At 39.3% G+C, this 22,463-nt stretch overlaps 1 protein-coding gene across 2 annotated transcripts in view; it reads right to left on the minus strand.

The window, feature by feature from the left end:
* Nucleotides 1–47: 47 nt before the first annotated feature.
* DNAJC2 (DnaJ heat shock protein family (Hsp40) member C2) overlaps nucleotides 48–22,463 on the minus strand; it is a 32,588-nt gene continuing 10,172 nt past the window's right edge. The window contains exons 1-15 of one of the 2 annotated variants that reach the window (XM_054559647.2): nucleotides 15,466–15,519; nucleotides 15,142–15,188; nucleotides 14,352–14,493; nucleotides 12,292–12,372; nucleotides 11,397–11,462; nucleotides 10,497–10,588; nucleotides 10,300–10,421; nucleotides 9,450–9,599; nucleotides 7,240–7,328; nucleotides 7,092–7,161; nucleotides 4,298–4,482; nucleotides 3,461–3,561; nucleotides 3,238–3,345; nucleotides 476–630; nucleotides 48–172 (exon numbers count right to left, since the gene is read on the minus strand). In XM_054559647.2, the coding sequence (XP_054415622.1) occupies nucleotides 98–172; nucleotides 476–630; nucleotides 3,238–3,345; nucleotides 3,461–3,561; nucleotides 4,298–4,482; nucleotides 7,092–7,161; nucleotides 7,240–7,328; nucleotides 9,450–9,599; nucleotides 10,300–10,421; nucleotides 10,497–10,588; nucleotides 11,397–11,462; nucleotides 12,292–12,372; nucleotides 14,352–14,485 (1,428 nt within the window). In that variant the 5' untranslated portion in view covers nucleotides 14,486–14,493; nucleotides 15,142–15,188; nucleotides 15,466–15,519 and the 3' untranslated portion in view covers nucleotides 48–97. Of the gene's footprint in view, nucleotides 173–475; nucleotides 631–3,237; nucleotides 3,346–3,460; nucleotides 3,562–4,297; nucleotides 4,483–7,091; nucleotides 7,162–7,239; nucleotides 7,329–9,449; nucleotides 9,600–10,299; nucleotides 10,422–10,496; nucleotides 10,589–11,396; nucleotides 11,463–12,291; nucleotides 12,373–14,351; nucleotides 14,494–15,141; nucleotides 15,189–15,465; nucleotides 15,565–22,463 lie in introns of those variants that run through there. The other variant, XM_002818317.5, reaches the window with a different exon arrangement.

Genomic DNA, 22,463 nt, shown 5'->3' on the forward strand with positions numbered 1-22,463 from the left:
CATACTTTCAAATTATTACCATGAGTATAATTTTAAGAATGAAAATGTTTACAGTATTTTCAGTTTTATTATAAAAATGCACACACAACAAAGATTGTCATTTCTTGGCTCTACTGGCATTCAGCACTTGTTCTTGAGCAGCTTTCTTTGCTTTTACCATCTCGACAAGTTCCTAGTAAGGGAGAAAGGTGTGATTTAAGAAGTTGTCAGAATTTAAAAACAGACATTTTAATCTAGTGTTTGGTGTAAAGAATTCAAACAACTAAGATAGATAGTACTAAATAAACTGATTTCAGTATCTGTCAGGGCCTAGAAAGTTTCTAAGGTGGTTCATTTCTTCCTAATAATATTGGCCCCGTAACTAATGGTATTGAAATAAGCACTATATTAACCACTTAATAGACATAAAATATGAGCTATATAACCCAAGTTACAATTTAAAATACAACAATCTATAAACTCTTAAGTCTGCAACCTTGTATCGTTTCATGCAGTCCTTCTTTGTCCTGCCAGGCACCGCTTCTGCTATTTTTTCCCATCTTTCAGGTGTATTTACTGGGTATGTTTTCAAAGCTTGTTCCAAAAGCTTCTGTTCTTCCGTTGTCCAAGGGGTGAAGTCTGTGTATGGACCTGTTTAAGAAAAATTTTTATTTGAAAACTGTCTTTGAACATGTTCCCAGACAAGTCTTGTGGTCCACAAGTGTTCGCTAAGTGCCCATTTCAATCTGGGATGTGTCATTTTGAAAATAAACTTGTAGAGATGAGTGATACATATAGCCCTCTGAGTGTTAATAAGAGAAAAAATTTCAGATGTCTCACATCCCAGAAAATCTCAAAGGCTTTTAAAACACAATAGTAAAGATCTGCCTTGTACTGTTTATCTCTTAAAAATCAATGTAATATACTCACCAGACTGGAAAGCCATATTTAAATTTATAGTACTGTTGGACTCTTGGACTCAGAAACACAATCACAGTTCATTAAGAGTTCTGATAAATCTACTTCCTTACAGGATAGGTAAAAGAGCTTCCTCACAGTTAAACTTTTGCTGGATAGAAACCCTGGAAACCATTCTTGTTTTACACTGAAGGAAACCTAGCAAAATTAAGCCAAGTGCCCAAAGTACCAGTGCTGGAGAGGCAAGCTGAGATTAGATTGTGTTGTAGTGTGGTGGTCTCTTCATCACATCTGCTAAAATCTTGGGAGCCGATGCTGAACACTTCAATAACTGCAATTGTGGTTCTTCAACTAAACCTTGTATGTTTCAGAAAACATCTAAGATGTGTGTCAGAAACAAATATCTTAAGGATGTTAAGTATTACACAGTCCACTTGTGTAGGTAAAAGGAGAATGTTAAGTGATAGAAAGCTGATTTGGTTAAGTTAATGGACTTCTGGCAATTTAGTTATTTCAGACTATGCAGTGACAACACAGACTAATACTACCAGTAGCCTGACTACTACTAGAAACTGCGGCTTGTGAGATCTGTTACAAATTTAAGCCTAGAAACCAAAGTTCCTTCTCAATTAAAGAAGGAAAAAAACCCCAAAAAAACAAAACCACCACCTATTCAAAACAAAGCAGAGAATCTGTATAATATTTGAAGGTACCTAAGGTGCCTAAGAAGCTTTTTTGAAGGTAGCTTTTAAGTTCTGGGAAGTCTTTTGTTGAATTTCCTTGTATTGGTTTAAAGCCCTAAATACCATAGGTTTTATTTCCTCTCTTGGAAAAAAGATGGAAGTGACATGGCAGTATTTCCTGCTGTTCTCCAATTACTTCACAATACCAAAATAAACATACTGTTGCAAAACTATGAGAAATCACTATTCAAAAAATGGTGCCAGCTTGCTGTTTAATGGTACAACTGAAGAGGAAGGAGCCTTCCCATTTCCATAAAAGAGGCAAAGGGGTCATACCCACATAGCACTACTGCCAGTCACTCTTGCCTTCACAGGGTCACCTCTCCACAGAAAGCAGACTGGACAAATATCAGGGCCCACCTCCCTCCAACATGGAAACAAGTCCCCCTAAGAAAGAGCTGAGACTAGTGTGCTAATACCTGTTGTATTTTGTGGAGATAAAGGTTCAGGAGAATAAACTCCTTTAGAAGTGTCTTTCAGGTGTTCTGAAACCCTGCCTTGTTAATTACCTTTATTAAAAGAACTGAAATAATGCCTAACTCAGCCAAACAAGTCACCCCTGATTTTTGCAATGATTTTCCTCCCCTATATAACACTGTAAGTCTCATATTTTTAAGTTGAAATTTTGGGATAATAAGATTAAAGACTATAGGTAAAACTGGGACTCTCAGAAGAAACAGCTTATTAATTCAAAAGCATCTTTCTGCGATTAGTTTAAGAAAGGATTGATGGCTCAGAAAACATGAAGTGAAAGAACTTTTTTCCACATAAACTGCTTTCAAACCTTGTCATAGCAAGAAAAAAATTTATATCACATCCCAAACACAAAGACACACATCATCAAGAGTTTCACAAGTATACCCACCTATATAATGGGTGTAACACATTTTCTATTCAAGACACTAAATTGACTTCATGACCCAGCGATGGGTCATGATTTGTAATATGAAAAGCATTGGGCTAGAGTAATCAAATTAGAACACCCAAGATAATATCAAACCCTAACTTTTTTTTTTTTTTTTTGAGAGTCTTGTTTCCCAGGCTGGTTTTGAACCCTAACAATTTTTAACTTTTTATTTTGAAATAATTTTAGAGGAGTAGAAAGAATCCCTGTATACTCTGTCTACATTCCCTAAACGTGAACATTTTCATATTTGCTAATTCTTTCTCTGTATGTACAGACATACTTTGAACCATAAGTTACAGACATGATGCCTCTTTATTCCTTAACACTTCTGTGTTTTTCCTTAAACATAAGGACATTTTCTTATATAATTACAGTACATTTCTCAAAATCAAGCAATTATCCCGATAAAACACTATTCTTTAGTCCCAATAATATCCTCTAACACTGATTTGTAAAACCTGATAAGCAAAACAAACACAGCCCCCTTCTCTAATGGCATCTGAAATGGAAGAACTCCATTTTTAATGGTTAGGTGAAGTAAATCTTTGCCCTGGAAATATTTGCTTACAGCTTCCAGTCTGCTAAACATTTTATTTCCCTATCATTCTGAACACAGACCCTAAGTCTTGTACATCCAAGCAGCACAGATACATGGCTAGCATTTTCTACATTTAGAAAAGCAAAATTTACCTTCAAATCGTTCTGAAGGCGTTGCGTTGTCTGCTTGAGGTACCACTCCGTGTTCTTTTTTAAACTTATCAAATGCCTTTTTATTTATGTCATCTTTTTGATGAGGGTCTGAGAAATGAAAAAAATTTAATGCTTAACATCATCTCATTTAATTTTCATTAAATTGCATAAGTTATTTTAAAAATAGGTGTTTAAAGTAACAAATGGACTTCTCAAAACTCACCAAGTTTTTGGAGACTCTTTGCTTTGCCAATAACATCTTTGGCAGTTCTTTTGACTCCAGAGGAAGAATGTATGTTCATGTAATTAGCAATAACTTCCCATCTGATAGGATATATTATACCAATAATATAATAGTAGTAAGGAAAAACAAAACAAAAACCATTAGATTTTTACTGCAGAAAGGTTATAGTATGTACAGAATGAGCTCAAATTGGTGGTCTATGTATGCTGCTACTATAAATTCCTGTTGCCTGGACTACGGTTTTTGCTTTTCTTATGTTTAAATCAACTATATAATCTTGGTTTTAAGTCCATACATCTTACAGATTCTGTGTACAAATCAACATAAATAAAACCACTTATTTGTGTGTACTGCCAGTTTAATACATTTCTTCAGAAGATCAATCATTCTGAAAACAGCCTCGGTTTCATCTATAGAATTAGGGACACTGGATCTCTAGGGCTTTCTTGGGAGTTAAACTCAAGCTCCAGCTTGAGGTGGGAAGAAACAAAGAGCAAAACTGTAAAAGAAAAACTACAGAAAACCTAATCCCTAGCACAAGCCATGACAGAGTAAGCCAACATAAGTCAAGACTTTTCTCATGATCTTCAATTTCCTGAGAAACAAGTATTCTGTCATATGTATATGTGCATGTGTACTGATGCAATGGGTAAGACTGACAGCTTCAAAATGCACCTCGCTTTTCACACTTTTCTACTGTGGCATAGAATTTATCTCTGCAAGTTTCTGTGATAATAAGTGCTGCTATTTGGAGTCTGTCTACATTATCTCCAGGCTCCAGCGTGAGTTGAAGAAAAGTTTCATTAAAACCAGTACCTTGAATTTGTTCCAGCAGGGAACAGATTCACAGCTTTAATTAGTAATTGTAGATCATCTTCTGACCAATTTTTACTTCCATTTCCACCTCCACCAGTTGATTTCTCTGTGTTCTTAGATGCTTGTCGCATACGAGCCTCAGCTTCCTCTTTCTCTTTTCTGATTTGCTCATTTATTTCTTCTATCTGCACAAATATCATAAGTCAGGGACTTAAAAGTATATTGTATTGCTATTCTACACCTTCTTCCTGGCTAGGTCTTTGTGGTCCTCAACTCTCAATGTCATTCTCACTCTGACCCCATACTCCTCTCAGGCCAACCCAAAAAGAAGCACCAGCTTTTCACTCTGGCTTTTCGTGCTCTGGCTTCCAGTCTGCATAGGTCTGCCTGAGGGACCAAGAACTGCCCACAGCCTGCCTGATTTTCCCAGTACTCATGTCACGTGACTTCCATTAGCCTTGGACACTAATTGACAAGTCTGTGGGTCACTGAGTTATTCATCCACAAGGCCATTTCAAACCTCTCTTTAAACTCATATTCACCCTTTCTGCAGACAATCTCATTTATTCTCTACCAAAAGGTGAAGGCATAGCAAAATGGCCTCTATTTTATTCTGAAGCTCTACCATTTACATTGTTCCTTCTAGACTACCTTCAAACATGCACAAGTAAAAAAAGAAGACCTTTATTTGCCCTTGTTGCTTCTGTCAGCTGCTATCATCTTTGGCTCATTTCTCCCTTTCAATCCCTTAGAACCAGTAAAGTCCCAATAATGCTAACCTTGAAAAATTTTTTTGATTCCCATCATCACGTTCATAGTGCAGGTTCTTTTTCTTTCTTTCTTTTTTTTGAGGTGGAGTCTCACTCTGTCGCCCAGGCCGGAGTGCAGTGGTGTGATTTCGGCTCACTGCAACCTCCGCCTCCTAGGTTCAAGTGATTCTCCTGCCTCAGCCTCCCAAGTAGCTGGGATTACAGGTGCCTGCCACCATGCCCAGCTAATTTTTGTATTTTTAGCAGAGATGGGGTTTCATCATGTTGGCCAGGCTAGTCTCGAACTCCTGACCTCAGGGGATCTGCCTGCCTTGGCCTCCCAAAGTGCTGGGATTATAGGCATGAGCCACCACGCTCATAGTGCAGGTTCTTAAAGTAAGATTCTTGTAACTAGTTACATCTATCTGATGCACCTTATCCACAAACGTCAGATTAGTAGTACAATGTTGAACCTTCCGTTAATCAAAGATTTGCAGTAATGGAAACTAGTCAACAAGGTATTAAAAACCTGATCATTGGTTCTGCTTTTCCTAACTGATTTTGTTTCCCACTCCTTTTCCCCATAACTTTCTACCCTTTTTTTTTTTTTGGTCTATTTTTTTGAGACAAAGTGTCGCTCTATTGGCCCAGGCTGGAGTGCACCAACGTGATCATATCTCACTGCAGCTGTGACCTCCCAGGCTCAGGTAATCCTCTAACCTCAGCCTCCTGAGAAGTTGGGACTACAGGTACAGGACACCATGCCAGTTAATTTTTGTATTTTCAGTAGAGATTTTGTTCATGTTGCCAAGGCTGAACCATACTTTATACTTCTATTTTATAGTTTGTGGTATTCTTCTGACCTTCATTTTAACTCTGTCCTTCCTTTCAGGCTGGTTCAAACTACACTGAGCCTTCCCTGGTCACTAAAACTTGTGGCCCTTCCTATCCTACACCGCATTTACTATGGGCTCTCCATCTTTTGGTCCTTAAGGTTCTTCTCAGGTTCTTCTCAGCATAAGTCCTTTGTGGTGCAATAGCATTAGGCATTTCTCCAAAAGAACCTAGGTATAGTGCTATATATAGTAGGTACTAATACTTGTTGAACTGAATTGAATTTCTGGGCCTGTTTTCTTATCTGTAAAATAAAAGGTATAGACTAGACAGAACAAAGATCTCTTTTGGTTCTAAATGTTATTACCCTATGAAAATACTCAAGGAATAATCAAAACAATTATTTTTTTCTAATGATGATTTTGCAAAAGCTATGATTGTGATCGATACCACAAATCAAACACTAAGCATGGTAAAAACCATAAACATTAAATCCAACTTAAATCAACAACAGCACTTACTACATAAACAAAACACAGGCTGGGCATGGTGGCTCATGCCTATAATCCTTTGGGAGGCCAATGCGGACGCATCACTTGAGGTCAGGAGTTTGAGACCAGCCTGGCCAACAGAGCGAAACCCTGTCTCTAGTAAAAACACAAAAATCAGCCGGGCATGGTGGCACACACCTGTAACCCCACCTGCACTCCAGCCTGGGTGACAGAGAGAGACTCCGTCTCAAAAACAAACACAAAAACAAAAACAAACAGGCTGGGCATGGTGGTTCACACCTATAATCCCAGCACTTTGAGAAGCTGACACGGGCGGATCATAAGGTCAAGAATTCAAGACCAGCCTGACCAATATGGTGACACCCCATCTCTACTAAAAATACAAAAATTAGCCAGGTGTGGTGGTGTGCCCCCACAATCCCAGTTACGCAGGAGAATCACTTGAACCCAGGAGGCGGAGGTTGTCGTGAGCCAAGATCATGCCACTGCACTCCAGCCTGGACAACAGAGCGAGCCTCCGTCTCAAAACAAAAAACCAAAAAACCAAACACACAAAACAACAACAACAACAAAACAGTGGGAAACACAAAGAGAAATCAGATACTCCTTGCACTTGGTGACTTATATATTAGGTGAAGAAACAGGTCAAAGCAGAATTAAATGCTACATATAGGTAGGAGTGACGTGTTCTTCTATTACCTGTTTTTCCAAAGCAGCCTTTCCTACTTCTTTTGTGCATGATGTGAGTGTTTCATTCAAGCACTGTAAGCTAAAGAAAAAAAAAAGAAGAAATGAAACTTTATCCTAAGCTCAAATGAAGACTTCAATAGCAGTTCCATAGGTATACCTTGCCAGTTCAAGCCGATCACAAAGCTTTTCCACTTCTTCCATCATTTTAACCCGCTCTGCCTCATTATCAGAAAAATGATTCCAGGTCTAAAAGCACAAACACAAAAATTATCTTATATCTACACTCAAAAATACATCCATCAACATAATTACAAAGCTGTAATCCCAGCTACTCGGGAGGCTGAGGGAGGAGAATCGCTTGAAACCAGAGGCAGAAATTGCAGTGAACTGAGATCGCACCACTGTACTCCAGCCTGGGCGACAGAGCAAGATTCTGTCTCGAAAAAACAAAGAGACAATGACAACTAAACAGGTATATAATTTTATCTCAATGTAAGTGTTTTTAACTTTTTCTTTTTTTTGAGATGGAGTCTCACTCTGTCGCCCAGGCTGGAGTGCAGCGGCACGAAATCGGCTCACTGCAACCTCCACCTCCCAGATTCAAGCTATTCTGCTGCCTCAGCCTCCCGAGTAGCTGGGATTACAGGCGCCCGTCACCACACCTGGCTAATTTTTTCTATATTTAGTAGAGACGGGGTTTCACCATTTTGGCCAGGCTGGTCTTGAACCCCTGACCTCGTGATCCACCCACCTCAGCCTCCCAAAGTGCTGGGATTATAGGCGTGAGCCACCACGCCCGGCTGTTTTTAACTTTTTCTAAATTTCAGGTGTACATATTTCAGTTTTCAACCCTGATAGTTTTTTTCTAAACATAATCATCTTACCATTATCAAACAAAAAAACAAGTTAATATTCTAAAACTGTCCCAGCACTTTGGGAGGCCAAGGCAGGCGGATAGTGAGGTCAGGAGATTGAGACCATCCTGGCTAACATAGCGAAACCCCATCTCTACTAAAAATCCAAAAAATTAGCTGGGCGTGGTGGCAGGCACCTGTAGTCCCAGCTACTCGGGAGGCTAAGGCAGGAGCATGGCGTGAACCCAGGAGGCAGAGCTTGCAGTGAGCGGAGATTGCGCCACTGTACTCCAGCCTGGGTGACAGAGCAAGACTCTGTCTCAAAATATATATATATATATATATACACACATATATATATATATTCTGAAACTGTGTCTATATTCATATCTTCAGTTATCTCAGCAATGTCTTTTTTTTTTTTTTTGAGATGGAGACTCGCTCTGTCTTGTTTAGTTACATTTGCATAGTAAAGAAAAGAAATACATTTGTGCTTGGCCAGGTGCAGTGGCTCATGCCTATAATCCTAGCACTTTGGGAGTCCAAGGCAGGGGGATCACTTGAGGCCAGGAGTTCAAGACCAGCCTGGCCAACATGGTGAAATCCCGTCTGTACTAAAAATACAAAAATTAGCAGGGTGTGGTGGTGTGCACCTGTAATCCCAGCTACTTGGGTGGCCAAGGCATGAGAATGGCTTGAACTGGGGAGGTGAAGGTTGCAGTGAGCCAAGATGGCACCACTGCACTCCAGCCTGAGTGACTGAGTGAGACCCTGCCTCAACAACAACAGAAACAAAAACTTAATTAAAAAAATTTTTTTTTGGCTGGGCACAGGTGGCTCAAGCCTGTAATCCCAACACTTTGGGAGGCTGAGATGGGTAGATCATGAGGTTAGGAGTTCAAGACCAGCCTGGCCAACACAGTGAAACTGTCTCAACTAAAAATACAAAAAATTAGCCGGGCATGGTGGCAGGCACCTGTAATCCCATCTACTCAGGAGGCTGAGGCAGGAGAGTTGCTTGAACCCAGGAGACGGAGGTTGCAGTGAGCCAAAGTCGTGCCATTGCACTCCAGACCAGGTGACGGTGCGAGACTCCATCTCAAATAAATAAATAAATAATAAAAATAATTTTTTTTTTCAAGAAATATTTTGGCTGGGTGCAGTGGCTCATGCCTGTAGTCCCAGCACTTTGGGAGGCTGAGGCGGGGAGATCACTTGAGGTCAGGAGTACAAGACCAGCTTTGCCAACATGGCGAAGCCCTGTCTCTACTAAAAATACAAAAAATTAGCCAGGCGTGGTGGCACGCGCCTGTAATCCCAGCTACTCGGGAGGCTGAGGCAGGAGAATCGCTTGAACCCGGAGGCGGAAATTGCGGTGAACTGAGATCACGCCACTGCACTCCAGCCTGGGCGACAGAGCGAGACTCCATCTAAAAAAAAAAAAAAAAGAAATATTTTTGCTTAATAAGCAACTTGATTTACTTGTGCCTAGTGTTTGTTCAGTCTGACATACCTTGCATGAGTTTCGAAGTTTTTGCCTTTCCTTCTTAATGGCTTTTTTCTGGATATCTTTTTCCTTCTTTGCCAGCAATGCTTGCTGTCTAACTTCCTCCTCTTCTTTCTCCTTAGCTAACCGAGCAGCTTCTAATTCAGCTTGTCTTTGCTTTAAAAAAAGGGAGTAAAATCATTTTAATAGGTACAGTAAAATTCCTAAATGTTTTATAATTTTAAAAATTTAAACTTTTAATAAATTATATTAGGAAAAAAGGCAACATAAACTTATTGAAAACTGAAGGATGAACTCGGAAAGACAGCTGGTAAAGATCTATAAACATTTATTAGAAAATGTAAAATTGACATATTAGAAATAAGCATAATATTAAAGGAACTTATTGAGAGGTGACAGCGTGCTGGCAGTCCTCACAGCCCTCGCTCGCTCTCAGCGCCTCATCTGCCTGGGCTACCACTTTGGCGGCACTTGAGCCCTTCAGCCCACCACTGCACTGTGGGCGGCACTTGAGGAGCCCCTTTCTGGGCTGGCCAAGGCCGGAGCCCACTCCCTCAGCTTGCAGGGAGGTGTGGAGGGAGAGGCGCGAGCGGGAACCGGGGCTTCATTCTTGAAGTCAGTGAGACCAAGAACCCACCAATTCCGGACGCATTATGACACAATTTTTTGCTCAATAAAAACTTGCTGGTAAGGAAGATCTCTCTCAATTATACCAACTGGTCATGATTCATTCACAGTAGCACCCAATCCTCTGCTTTCAAATTATAGTTTTTTTAAAAAATAGATGTGAAGATTAAAGTGAAGATTAAAGATTTCATAAACATTTAAAGTCCACCTTCATTAAATGTTGTCTTACTTTTTCTTTAGCTTCTTGCTCCTTCCGTTTAGCTTCTACTTTTGCTTTCTTTTCTGCTTCTTTCTTGGCTTTTTCTTCTTCCTTGAACTTTTTTATCCTTGGATCACAGCTATATGCATTGTCTAGCAAAAGAAAAAGTTAATCTCATTTTGAATTTCTAACATTTAGGGGACTTAAAAAAAATCAATTCTACTTACCAACTAATGTTCTTATTCTGTTCATTTCTTCTTTTTTTCTTTGTGCTCTTGTTGCTCTGTTCTGCTTTTCAATCCATCTCCTCTCATCACGACTATAAAATAGAAAATATTGGAAACAAACTACTCCTTATAGATGCTATGACTGGAAAATGCAATATTTTATAAAATATTTATATGTAAATAACATCCTAGAGTTTAAAATGCTGTGTCATTACTAACATTAAGCAACGATTTTTTTTTTTTTTTTGAGACGGACTTTTGCTCTTGTTGCCCAGGCTGGAGTGCAATAGCATGATTTTGGCTCACTGCAACCTCCACCTCCCAGGTTCAAGTGAGTCTCCTGCCTCAGCCTCCGGAGTAGCTGGAATTACAGGTGCCTGTCACCATGCCTGGCTAATTTTTGTATTTTTAGTAGAGACAGGGTTTTGCCATGTTGGCCAGGCTGGTCTCGAACTCCTGACTTCAGGTGATCCGCCCGCCTCAGTCTCCGAAACTGCTAGGATTACAGGCATGAGCCAGCATGCCCGGCCTAAACAGTGGTTCTATTTAATATTAATTTTGGTTATTTTTTGCACATTCATGTCAAAAGCATTTCTGCACACATACAAAAAAAAAAATTAATAAAACCTAGGTTAAGCAACCAGAAGAAAAAGATTTTGCTGAACTGAGCTATCTGACATTATATTCCTTGGCAATTTCTTAAGCATATCCTAACCAATTATTGATATGGGCCCACCTAGTTTAACTTGTGAGGAAGGATTTCAAAATATTAAAAAATTGTTTAAAAAAGATGTACCAAGAGAAAATATGAAAGAAAATTTATGTGACATATTTTTACATCATCACAAAGACCAGAGAACCAAATAAATACCTTCCATTATTAATGATTTGCATACATACCATTCTGCTTTTTCTTTTTCTTCTTCATCTAAATAAGAAAATTCTCTCCAAGAATCAAAATTATACCTAATATAGACAGAAATAATACACAATCAAGACAGAACAAAAGAAAAAAAATTCCTTTTAATGCAAGTGAATGAATTTGTTTTAATAGATACGTTTCCTTCCCTTCTAGTATTGAACTAAGATCAAGTCTTTCTCCTTTTTTAAGGACACTGCATTTGGTATGAAAATCTAAAATGCACACATCACTCCATAATCAAAACCACACCTCCCTGCTATCTCTTCTTTGTTAGGTTTTTCGCTTGACCAAGACCTATTTTTAAGTTTTCCTTGCCTTCAATTTTGCTAGTCCGTCAAGTCTGAAGGTAACCCTAGTAGTGGTTATCTGATCTCCAGTTTGTATCCTCTGAAGGTAAAAGCAATTACAACTGATAGAGCTAAATCTTGTTATTTTTGTTCTATGTGATTTTATGTTTTTGTATTTACTAGACATTTGATGAGAAAATGTAGCACATATAAAATGGCCACTAACTATTGTGCATATTAAAAATTAGTGAATTAGTTACAGGGACAAATAGCACTGTCTCCTTCCTCATGAACTCAAGTACTTTTAGTAGAAAGTAACTAAATAAAAATGTACTTATTTTTATTCAAATGACTCCCCAATTTTCATTTTTTACTACTATCATGTGCTTGATATCTAGAAATCTCATTAATAGAAAACAGGCTGAAAATCTTAAAAGCGTAAATATCACATAGGTAACAGAGTGCTTTTCTTCAGTGAAGGTTCTGCAATTTGCCCATCTGAATTAATTTATAAACAATCAAGTACTTATTGAATACTTTTCCTTTTAAAAAATGACAGCATCATACAAACAGTATATTCACTTACCAGAAAGAATAAAATATATCTACATCTTCAAATGATGAATTCATATCACCAAGTTTAGGAACATTTTTTTTATTTGACCATCTGAAATATCAAAGGAAATATTCTTACAATTCTTCAAAAATTATGTACAACAGTTCAACAAACAACTTAATTTATTAAAAACAATGATTTTTACTAATTCCTCTGATTTCCCTTCCCTACAAGCTCTACAACTCGAAGATGGAGCTGGAAGGTCAGCAGTGGGGCATGAAACAACGCAGGTGTGCGAAAAGTGAGGCCAAAGATAGACTGGGGTGAGGAGAGAAACAACGGGACAGATTTCTAATCACAGGTTACCTTCAGTTCTATAAAATACAATGCCATAGCAGCTGCTAGGCAGGCTAGAAAAAATGGCAGCTAGCCCCTTTTGCCAAGCTCCTGTCCCTAAATAGTCAGCACAACAACCTGTAGGCCTAGCCCTTTAAAAATGTTAATATTCACAGAGGGAACTCATGTCCACCCCATCACCAGCACCACCTTCCCCTTAGAGCCAGATTTCTCGGCTCAGCACTTCATCGATCACTGCTGAAAAGGATCCTGAAGCTGCTACTGATCCATGTTTTCTACTCTGTGAAATCATTACACAGAAAAATATACTACACCTTTTTACCACCTCAGCACTGTTATAAAACAAACGTGGCCAGGCACGGTGGCTCATGCCTGTAACCCCAGCACTTTGGGAGGCCGAGGCCAGCGGATCACCTGAGGCCAGGAGTTTGAGACCAGTCTGGCCAATATGGTGAAACCCTGTCTCTACTAAAAATACACAAATTAGTGGTGGCAGATGCCTGTAGTCCCAGCTACTCAGGAGGCTGAGGCAGGAGAATTGCTTGAACCTGGGAGGCAGAGGTTGCGGTGAGCCGAGATTGTGCCACTGCACTCCAGCCTTGGCAACAGAGCAAGATACTGTCTCAAAATAAAAAAGGAAAACAAAAAACAGGTGAAATCCAAGGGAGAAAGGATGGCGGAAATACTAGGCGGCGCCAAACCGCTAATCAAAGTGGTTCTCAAATTTGGCTGCACAGTAGAATCACCAGGGAGCCTTAAAAATCCCCACAGAAATTCAAACCAATAAATCAGAATCTTTCCAGGTGGAACTCAGGCATCAGGAGTTCTTCCTGTTCTCCAGGTAATTCCAATGTGCAGCCAAGATGTGCTTTAAGGGAACCTGCCAATGCAGATGGAAAAAAAAGATGTAAAATAATATTGGTACACACTATTTTAAAACAAACTTTAATGAAATAAAATATGTATGCTTTAATCGTAAATATAAATAATGTTTTGTCAAAGAAGCCTTATGATAATCAGATGATCAAATAAAGAACAATGGATTTTCTCAACTGACAATGAGTCAAAGAGAGTAGTATACCGATTGATAAAGAACAAATCAAAGAATGGAAAATTACTGTCACCTAAGTGTAAGAATCACACTATAAAAGTCAGATACTGTTATTTCTCTCAAAGCAAAATTTTTTTTTTTTTTTTTTTTGAGATGGAATCTTGCTCAGTGTAGTGGCACGTCCTCGGCTCACTGCAACCACTGTCTCCTGGGTTCAAGCGAAACTCCCGTCTCTGCCTACTGAGGAGCTGGGATTACAGGCATGCACCTCCACGGCCGGCTAATTTTTGTATTTTAGTAGAGATGGGGTTTCACCATGTTGGCCAGGCTGGTCTTGAACTCCTGACCTCAGGTGATCCGTCCACCTCGGCTTTCCAAAGTGCTGGGATTACAGGTGTGAACCACTGCGCTCAGCCCAAGTAAATTTAAAAGAGAAACCTCTCATAAATTGTACAGAAATTTTACTATGCAAATGTAGAACTTCTGTTTAGAAAGCAATATAAATGAGAACAATTAAGTTCACCAGAAGGGCTCAATATTGCAGAGGAGGAGGAGGAGGAGGAAGAGACAGTGGAAATAATCTATAAATGAAGCTATTATCAGAGGGAAAGAGCAGAAACCTGGAAGACTACAAGAAACAAGCCAACAGGGCACTATGATCAAAAGGGATGCCTTAACTCACCTGGAATTCCTTTCAAACACTGGGGTAAACACTTCGAAGAAATTATCCTTTGCTTCACTTTTAGAAGGAACTGAGTTATCAAAAGTAGGATCTACACTGTTAAATGCTCGTCTTTTCACTGGATCAGATAACATTTCATAAGCTGAGAAAAAAATTGTTAAGATCACATCACCATAACTTTACCTATTTTTTTCTGCAAGAAAACAAGTATCTCCCTCCTTAAAACATATAAGTCATTAATTTTCATATTCGAAAATTCTGTTTGCAAGTTGGGGAGGATTTAATTTAGGTAACAACAGCTTTAGCACTACTGGATATAACTGGACTTAACTCCTTCTTTATTTTTCTAGTAGACAAGTGACAAAACAATAAATATCACCCACCCCTCAAGAGAAAAGATGACTCTGGGGAAAAAGAAATAGCTAGTAAGTTAATTGTTAGATCCCAAGGTTGTAATAGATCGAAGGATCTTAGGCTTCTGGAGCACTGTGTAAGAGAACCGGCAAAGAGTAAATTTGAACGGTGTGCATACAACTGTTCAAAAATTAGCATCAAAATGTAAAATCACATTTAAGGAAACATTTAGAAATGGTGGTAACCTACAATAATTTGCTTAGTGATGTGTATGTAAATAGCAATAAGTAACTGTAGGGTCTGTACTAGGATATAATCAACTTCTTGATTTAAACTAGGCTAGCAAAACATCTAAGGAACAGTTTAGTCCCATAAAGCATCTGAAACGAAAAAAAAAAAAAATCTTAGTATTCTCATCATTAAATAGAACACTTACATGAATTAACTGTAGGATGAGCTTCTGATAAGAATCACCTGGGGATCCTGTTAAAATGCAGATTTTAATCAGTAGGTTTGGGGCAGGGCCTGAGACTGCATGTCTAATAAGCTGCCAGGTGTTGCTGATGCTGCTGGCTGGGGAAACCTCACTTTGTGTCGTGAGGCTCTGGGGTGATGATTAGAAAGAACTTGATATAACTGAAATGTTTTAAAATGTCAAAGGATAGTTGAGTGAACTACAGTATGCGTAAGAAACCCAATCCCAGCAATTAATAAATAACAATTACTATTAGAAATTCCTGACTCTAAAGCATTTTCTTACCTTTAGTTATGCAAGTGAAGTAGTCATTATCTCCTTCTTTTATTGGTTCACCAGCTGCTTTCCGTTTGTCTGGGTGATGTTTTAAAACCATTGCTTTATCTACAAAACCAGTCAGATTGAGATAATTTGTCACTTTAAGCACCAAAACTAAAGAATGAACTACATGTAGACCATTTCTAAAATCATAAGGCTAATATTAGAATCTTTTCTCCCACAGTAAAATATATGCTTATTCAATGTGAAAATTATAGAGAAACTGATTTATTATTATTATTTTTTGAGACGGAGTTTCGCTGTTGTTGCCCAGGCTGGAGTGTAATGGCATGATCTCGGCTCACTGCAACCTCCACCTCCCGGGTTCAAGTGATTCTCCTGCCTCAGCCTCCGGAGTAGCTGGGGTTACAGGTGCCCACCACCATGCCCAGCTAATTTTTTGTATTTTTAGTAGAAACAAGGTTTCATTATGTTGGCCAGGCTGGTCTCAAACTCTTGACCTCAGGTGATCCACCTGTCTCGGCCTCCGAAAGTGCTGGGATTACAGGAGTCAGCCACTGAGCCTGGCTTGAAATAATTATTTTAAGAATTAGCCAAAGTGCCCCTAACCAATGACAATGACTCTTAACATTTTGGTGTATTTCTGCATAGACATTTTTTTTTCTTAAACATATGCTTTAAAAAATTCAGGTGTAGGCTGGGCATGGTGGCTCATGCTTGTAATCCCAGTACTTTGGGAGGCCGAGCTGGGAGGATCACTTGAGGTCAGGAGTTCAAGACTAGCCTGGCCAATATGGCAAAACCTGGTTTCTATTAAAAATACAAAAACTAGCTGGGCGTGGTGGTGCATGCCTGTGGTCCCAGCTACTCGGGTGGCTCAGACATAAGAATCGCTTGAACCCATGAGGTGCAGGTTGCAGTGAGCTGAGATGGCACCACTGCATTCCAGCCTGGGTGACAGAGTGAGACTCTGTGTCAAGAAGAAGAAGAAAAAAAAAACAATTCGGGTGTAATCGTATGTACTAATTTATATTCTGCTTTTTTCAGCTTCACATTATAGCATTTGCATTTTCCATGGTTTTTTCCTTGCAAACTCTTCAAATTTTTCTTTCAAATGACTGCTTAATACAGTATTTCAAGTAGATTTGTTATAATTTAGGCATTTCTCTACTGTTGGACATTTGTGCCATTTCCAATTTTGCATTATTATAAATAATGCCAATTTGAATAATTTTAAATGTAAGTATTTTTCCTTATTTAGGATTCTTTCTTCTTAGGATATAACCACAGAAGTGAACTTCATGAATGGAAATGGAACAAGTTATTTTCCAAAAGGCATACTATTTCATACTCCTACGTGAACATCCTTTTACCACAGCCTCAGCCACAGTAGGTCTAATTATTTAAAATTTGTGATTATCACTGGTGGTCAACAATTTTTTTGTTTTTCATCCTTTAACTGGAAAAAGGAGGGGCTGTCTCAGTTTTTCTTCTGACTCTGTGTGTCACTTACAATAAATAATGATAGCTGTTAACATCTACAGAGCAGTTGACATGTGCCAGGCCTGTTTACCAGTTAATCTTCTCCATGATCCTATGAGGAAAGTACTATTACTGTCTCCATTTTATAGATGAGGAAAATGAGGCACAGAGACGTTATGTAGCCACTACCACTGCAACTTGCTTAAATTTCCGGCCAAGTCGGGCTCTAATCCAGACAGCCTGACTCCTCAGCCTGTGTTTGTATGCTGCCTCTCCTAATTCATTATGTTTATTAATAATTTTTCCCCGTTTTGTTAACACTTATGTTTTAAAAAAAATTGTCATCTTTATTTACATTTACCGATCATTTCTTTTGTAATTTCTTCTAGTACTGACAATAGTTCTGGTTTCATTAACATTTCCTATAGATTGAAAAAATTTTTAAATCTTTTTGGAATTTTAATATAGTCAAGAAAGTATCTAAACTTGTCATTTTTCAAAATCTTACTGTCATTTAATAATCCTTCCCTTTTCCACTGATTTGTGACACTATCTTTATAATAGAAAATTTTACAAGGGCTTGTTTTGGCTACTTATTCTTGCCCTGGGGTTATCTTTAAACTGCCACAGCTTTCTAATATATTTGATCGTAACTTCCAAAAACTGTGTAATTTTTGCTTATTTTTCTTGCGTCTAGTCACTTAACTCTCTTTTGCTTTTCTAGGCAGATCCTATATTATCTACAAATAATATATTTATTTCCTTCTTTCCAATAGTTGTCTCTTATTTAATAACTTAACTCACTGACCCAAACTCCCAAAATAGCATAAAAAATAAAAAGCAGTCTGCTTCACCCCTGGATTTTAGGTAATAGCATTAACGCCACATAGCTAAAATTTTGCTAGCTGTGGGCCTGAAACAGTTATCAAAGTAGGGAATTAACTACATTTCTTTTCAAAATTCTTATCAAAACAGAATGGGTGTTAAATTGTATTCTATGTGCTTTCACTGCCTACTCAGGGAATCACATGGATTTATTATTATCTGAGCTATAATTCTGCTATATTAATATACTTCCTAAGTTGGATTCCTGAGAGAAACTCTATGTGTTCATGAACACTATTATTCTTTTAGTGTACTGTTAAATTGCATTTGTTATTTTATTTTATTCTTTTTTGAGACAGGGTCTCACTCTGTTGCTCAGGCTGGAGCACAGTGGCACCCAATCTCAGCTCACTGTAGCCTTAACCTCCCGGGCTCACGTGATCCTCCCACCTCAGCCTCCCAAGTGGCTGGGATTACATGTGCTCTCCACCATGCCTTGCTAACTTTATTTATTGAGACGGAGTTTTGCTCGTTGCCCAGACTGGAGTGCAGTGGCACAGTCTCAGCTCACTGAAACCTCCACCTCCTGGGTTCAAGAGATTCTCCTGCCTCAGCCTCCTGAGTAGGTGGGATTACAGCCATGCGCCACCACGCCTGGTTAATTTTTGTATTTTTAGTAGAGATAGGGTTTCACCATGTTGGCCAGGCTGGTCTCGAACTCCTGACCTCGTGATCTGCCCACCTCAGCCTCCCAAAGTGCTGGGATTACAGTTGTGAGCTATCGCATCCAGCTCTTTTTTTTTTGTAGGGGAGGGGTTTCATTATGTTGGCCAGGCTGGTCTTGAACTCCTGGGCTCAAGCGATCCTCCCACTTTGGCCTCCCAAAGTGCTAGAATTACAGGCCTGCACCACCACGTCTGGCCACTATTTTTTCATGATACAAGTATCTGTACACACTTATGGCATACATGTGATATTTTGTTCATAATACATGAACAAAATCCTTTTTTTTGAGACAGAGTCTCACTCTGTTGGCCAGGCTGGCGTGCAATGGCACAATCTTGGCTCACTGCAACCTCCACCTCCCGGGTTCAAGCGATTCTCCTGTCAGCCTCTGGAGTATCTGGGATTACAGGCACCTGCCACCACGCTCAGCTGATTTTTGTATTTTTAGTAGAGACAGGGTTTTGCCACGTTGGCCAGGCTTGGTCTTGAACTCCTGACCTCAAGTGATCCGCCTGCCTTGGCCTCCCAAAGTGCTGGGATTACAGGCATGAACCACCGTGCCTGGCTCATTTTGTGCATAATTCATGATACATGCATAAACCACGTAATGATCAAGTCAGGGTATTTGGGTATCTATCAACTTGAGTGTTTATTATTTCTATGTATTGTGAACATTTCAAGTTCTGTCTTCTAGCTATTTTGAAATATACAATACATTATTGTTAACTATCATCACCCTACTCTGCTACAGAACACTGGGACTTATTCCTTCTAACTGTATGTATCCACTGACCAACCTCTCTTTATCCCTCTCCCCCCCAACACCCTTCCCAGCCTCTGGTATCTATCATTCTATCTACTACCTCCACGAGATCAACTTTTTAAGCTCTCACTGTTCTCATGAGTGAGAACATGCAATATTTGCCTTTCCGTGCCTAGTTTATTTCACTCAACATAATGACCTCCAGTTCCATCTATATTGCTGCAGACATTTCATTCTTTTTTATGGCTGAGTGGTATCCCATTGTATACATATACTTTTCTTTATCCACTAGTCTGCTGATGGACACTTAGGTTGATTCCTTATCTTTGTTATTATAAACAGAGTCGCAATAAAAACATGGGAGTGCAGGTACCCCTTTGACATACTGTTTTCTTTTCCTTTGGATAAATATCCAGTAGTGGGACTGCTGGGCTATATGGTAATTCTATTTTTAATTTTTTGAGAAATCTCCATACTAATTTGCATAGTGGCTATGCTAATTTACATTCCTACCAACAGTGTATAAAAATTCCCTTTTCTTGAATTTGCTATTTTTTTTTTTTTGAGGCAGAGTCTTGCTCTGTCACCCAGGTTGGAGTGCAGTGGCGCAATCTCGGCTCACTGCATGCTCTGCCTCCCGGGTTCACGCCATTCTCCTGCCTCAGCCTCCCGAGTAGCTGGGACTACAGGTACCCGCCACCACGCCTGCCTAATTTTTTTGTATTTTTAGTAGAGACGGGGTTTCACCGTGTTAGCCAGGATGGTCTCGATCTCCTGACCTCATGATCCGCCTGCCTCGGCCTCCCAAAGTGCTCGGATTACAGGCGTGAACCACAGCACCCAGCGAATTTGCTATTATTCTTAACATTTTACCTGTTTTTTTTTTTCATTATATTAATAGGAATTGTTTGTAGGATTTTTTGGGCTCTCTTTGCTAGGTTTTGCATACTCAGATTACATTAAACTTTACAATTTAACAAAATGAATTATTCCAAAACAGTTTATGATTAACCGATTCTCCAATTACAAAATAAAACATCAAGTTTATATTCAGCATTAGAATTTTTAATTCTTTAACACTTGAAACAATTCACCTGAAAAATTATCTGGGCCTAAAAATTGTTTTTAGGAGTAAATTCTTTGGTAACTTTAATGTTTTTCATCCTTTTTTTTTTTTTTTTTTTTTTTTTGTGGGGGTGGGTGGGGACAGGGTCTTACTACTGCTCAGGGTGGAGTGCAGTGGTGTGATCACGGCTCACTGCAGCCTTGACCTCCTGGGCTCAAGCGCTGTCTCAGCCTTCTGAGCAGCTGGGACCACAGGCACGCACCACTATGCCCAGCTAATTTTTGTATTTTTTGTAGAAATGGGGTTCTGCCATGTTGCCCAGGCTAGTCTTGAACTACAGAGCTCAAGCAATCCACCCACCTCAGCCTTCCAAAGTGCTGGGATCAAAGGCATGAGCCACCATGATTAGCTCTTTGTGTATTTCACTACATTTTGAGTATCCTGTATCTGAAATGCTGGGGTCCAAAAGTGTTCGGGATTTCAAATTGTTTTAGATTTTGGAATATCTGCATTATACTTACTGGGTGAGCATCCATTCCAAATCTGAAAATCCAAAATCCTCCAGTGAGCATTTCCTTTGAAGTGTCATACTGGCACTCAGAATTTGGAGCATTTTGGACTTTGGAGTTTTGGATTAGGGATGCTTAACTTTTATTTGTTTATTCTTCTTATAAAACCCATTTTGGGATACTGTCTTATTTATTTTCTTCCTACATCTTCCTTTGTGCTATTCTTTTAAACCTCTGAATTGAATTTCCACCTTATCTTTTCCCTCTTTTGAAAAAAGTAACAGAATAGGTTAAGGCAATGAATTTACTTAAGGTACACATCTAGCTGCCAGTCCTTAAGTTTTGATAAAGCAGTAATCTTACTTTTGTGGAAAAAAAGAAGTCTATTAGCATAATTTTTAATTCTGTCTAGGCTCAAAAGAATATATTTAATTTCCAAGGACTGGTATTTTTGGTTTGTTTCATCATATCTATCTGATTCAACGGAGATAAAATTTAAATAAAATAAATGCCCAGATTTTAAGCATTCATTAAGTTCAATGAGTTCTGACAATCATATACACTCATGTAACTACTATCCAAAAGAAAATATAGGCCATTTCCATCATCCAAAAAGTTCCCTTGTACCCTTTTCCACTGGGCTCCCATCCTCTACCAGCTAAGGCAACCATTTTCTGATGCCTGTCACCACTTCTGCATGTTCTTGAGCTTCAAGTAGATGTAACTTACAGTATGTCTGTGCCTGGCTTCTTTTATTCATGGTTTGAGATTCATCCATGTTTTTCTGTGTATTGGCAATTTGTTCTTTTAAAAATTGCTGATTAGTATTCCACTGCACCAAAATATATAGCAGTTTGCTTATCTATTTCCATGTTATTAAACATTTGGGTGATTTCCAGTTTCTGGACATTGTGAATAGGCTGTTGTGAACCTTTTTTTTTTTTTTTTTGAGACGGAGTCTCGCTCTGTTGCCAAGGCTGGAGTGCAGCGGCGTGATGTCAGCTCACTGCAAGCTCTGCCTCCCGGGTTCATGCCATTCTCCTGCCTCAGCCACGCGAGTAGCTGTGACTACAGGCACCCGGCCACCATGCCCGGCTGATATTTTTGTATTTTTAGTAGAGATGGGGTTTCACCATGTTAGCCAGGATGGTCTCGATCTCCTGACCTCGTGATCCGCCCGCCTCGGCCTCCAAAAGTGCTGGGATTACAGGTGTGAGCCACCGTGCCCAGCCTGTTGTGAACATTTTTGCAGAAATCTTTTGGCTGGGCACGGTGGCTCATGCCTGTAATCCCAGCACTTTGGGAGACTGAGGCAGGTGGATCACTTGAGCTCAGGAGTTCGAGACCAACCTGGTCAACGTGGTGAAACCCAGTCTCTACTAAAAAATACGAAAATTAGTCTGACATGTTGCCAGGTGCCTATAATCCCAGCTACTTGGGAGGCTGAGGCAGGAGAATGAGGCAGGAGAACCACCTGAACCCTGGAGATGGAGGTTGCAGTGAGCCAAGATCACGCGACTACACTCCACCCTGGACAACAGTTAGACTCTGTCTGAAAAAAAAAAAGAAAAAAAAAGAAATCTTGAAAAAAAATTTTTTTTAATTAAAAAAAACAAAGAGAGACAAGGTCTCG

The sequence above is a fragment of the Pongo abelii genome, chromosome 6, assembly GCF_028885655.2.
Source record: "Pongo abelii isolate AG06213 chromosome 6, NHGRI_mPonAbe1-v2.0_pri, whole genome shotgun sequence".
Lineage (NCBI taxonomy): Eukaryota > Metazoa > Chordata > Mammalia > Primates > Hominidae > Pongo > Pongo abelii.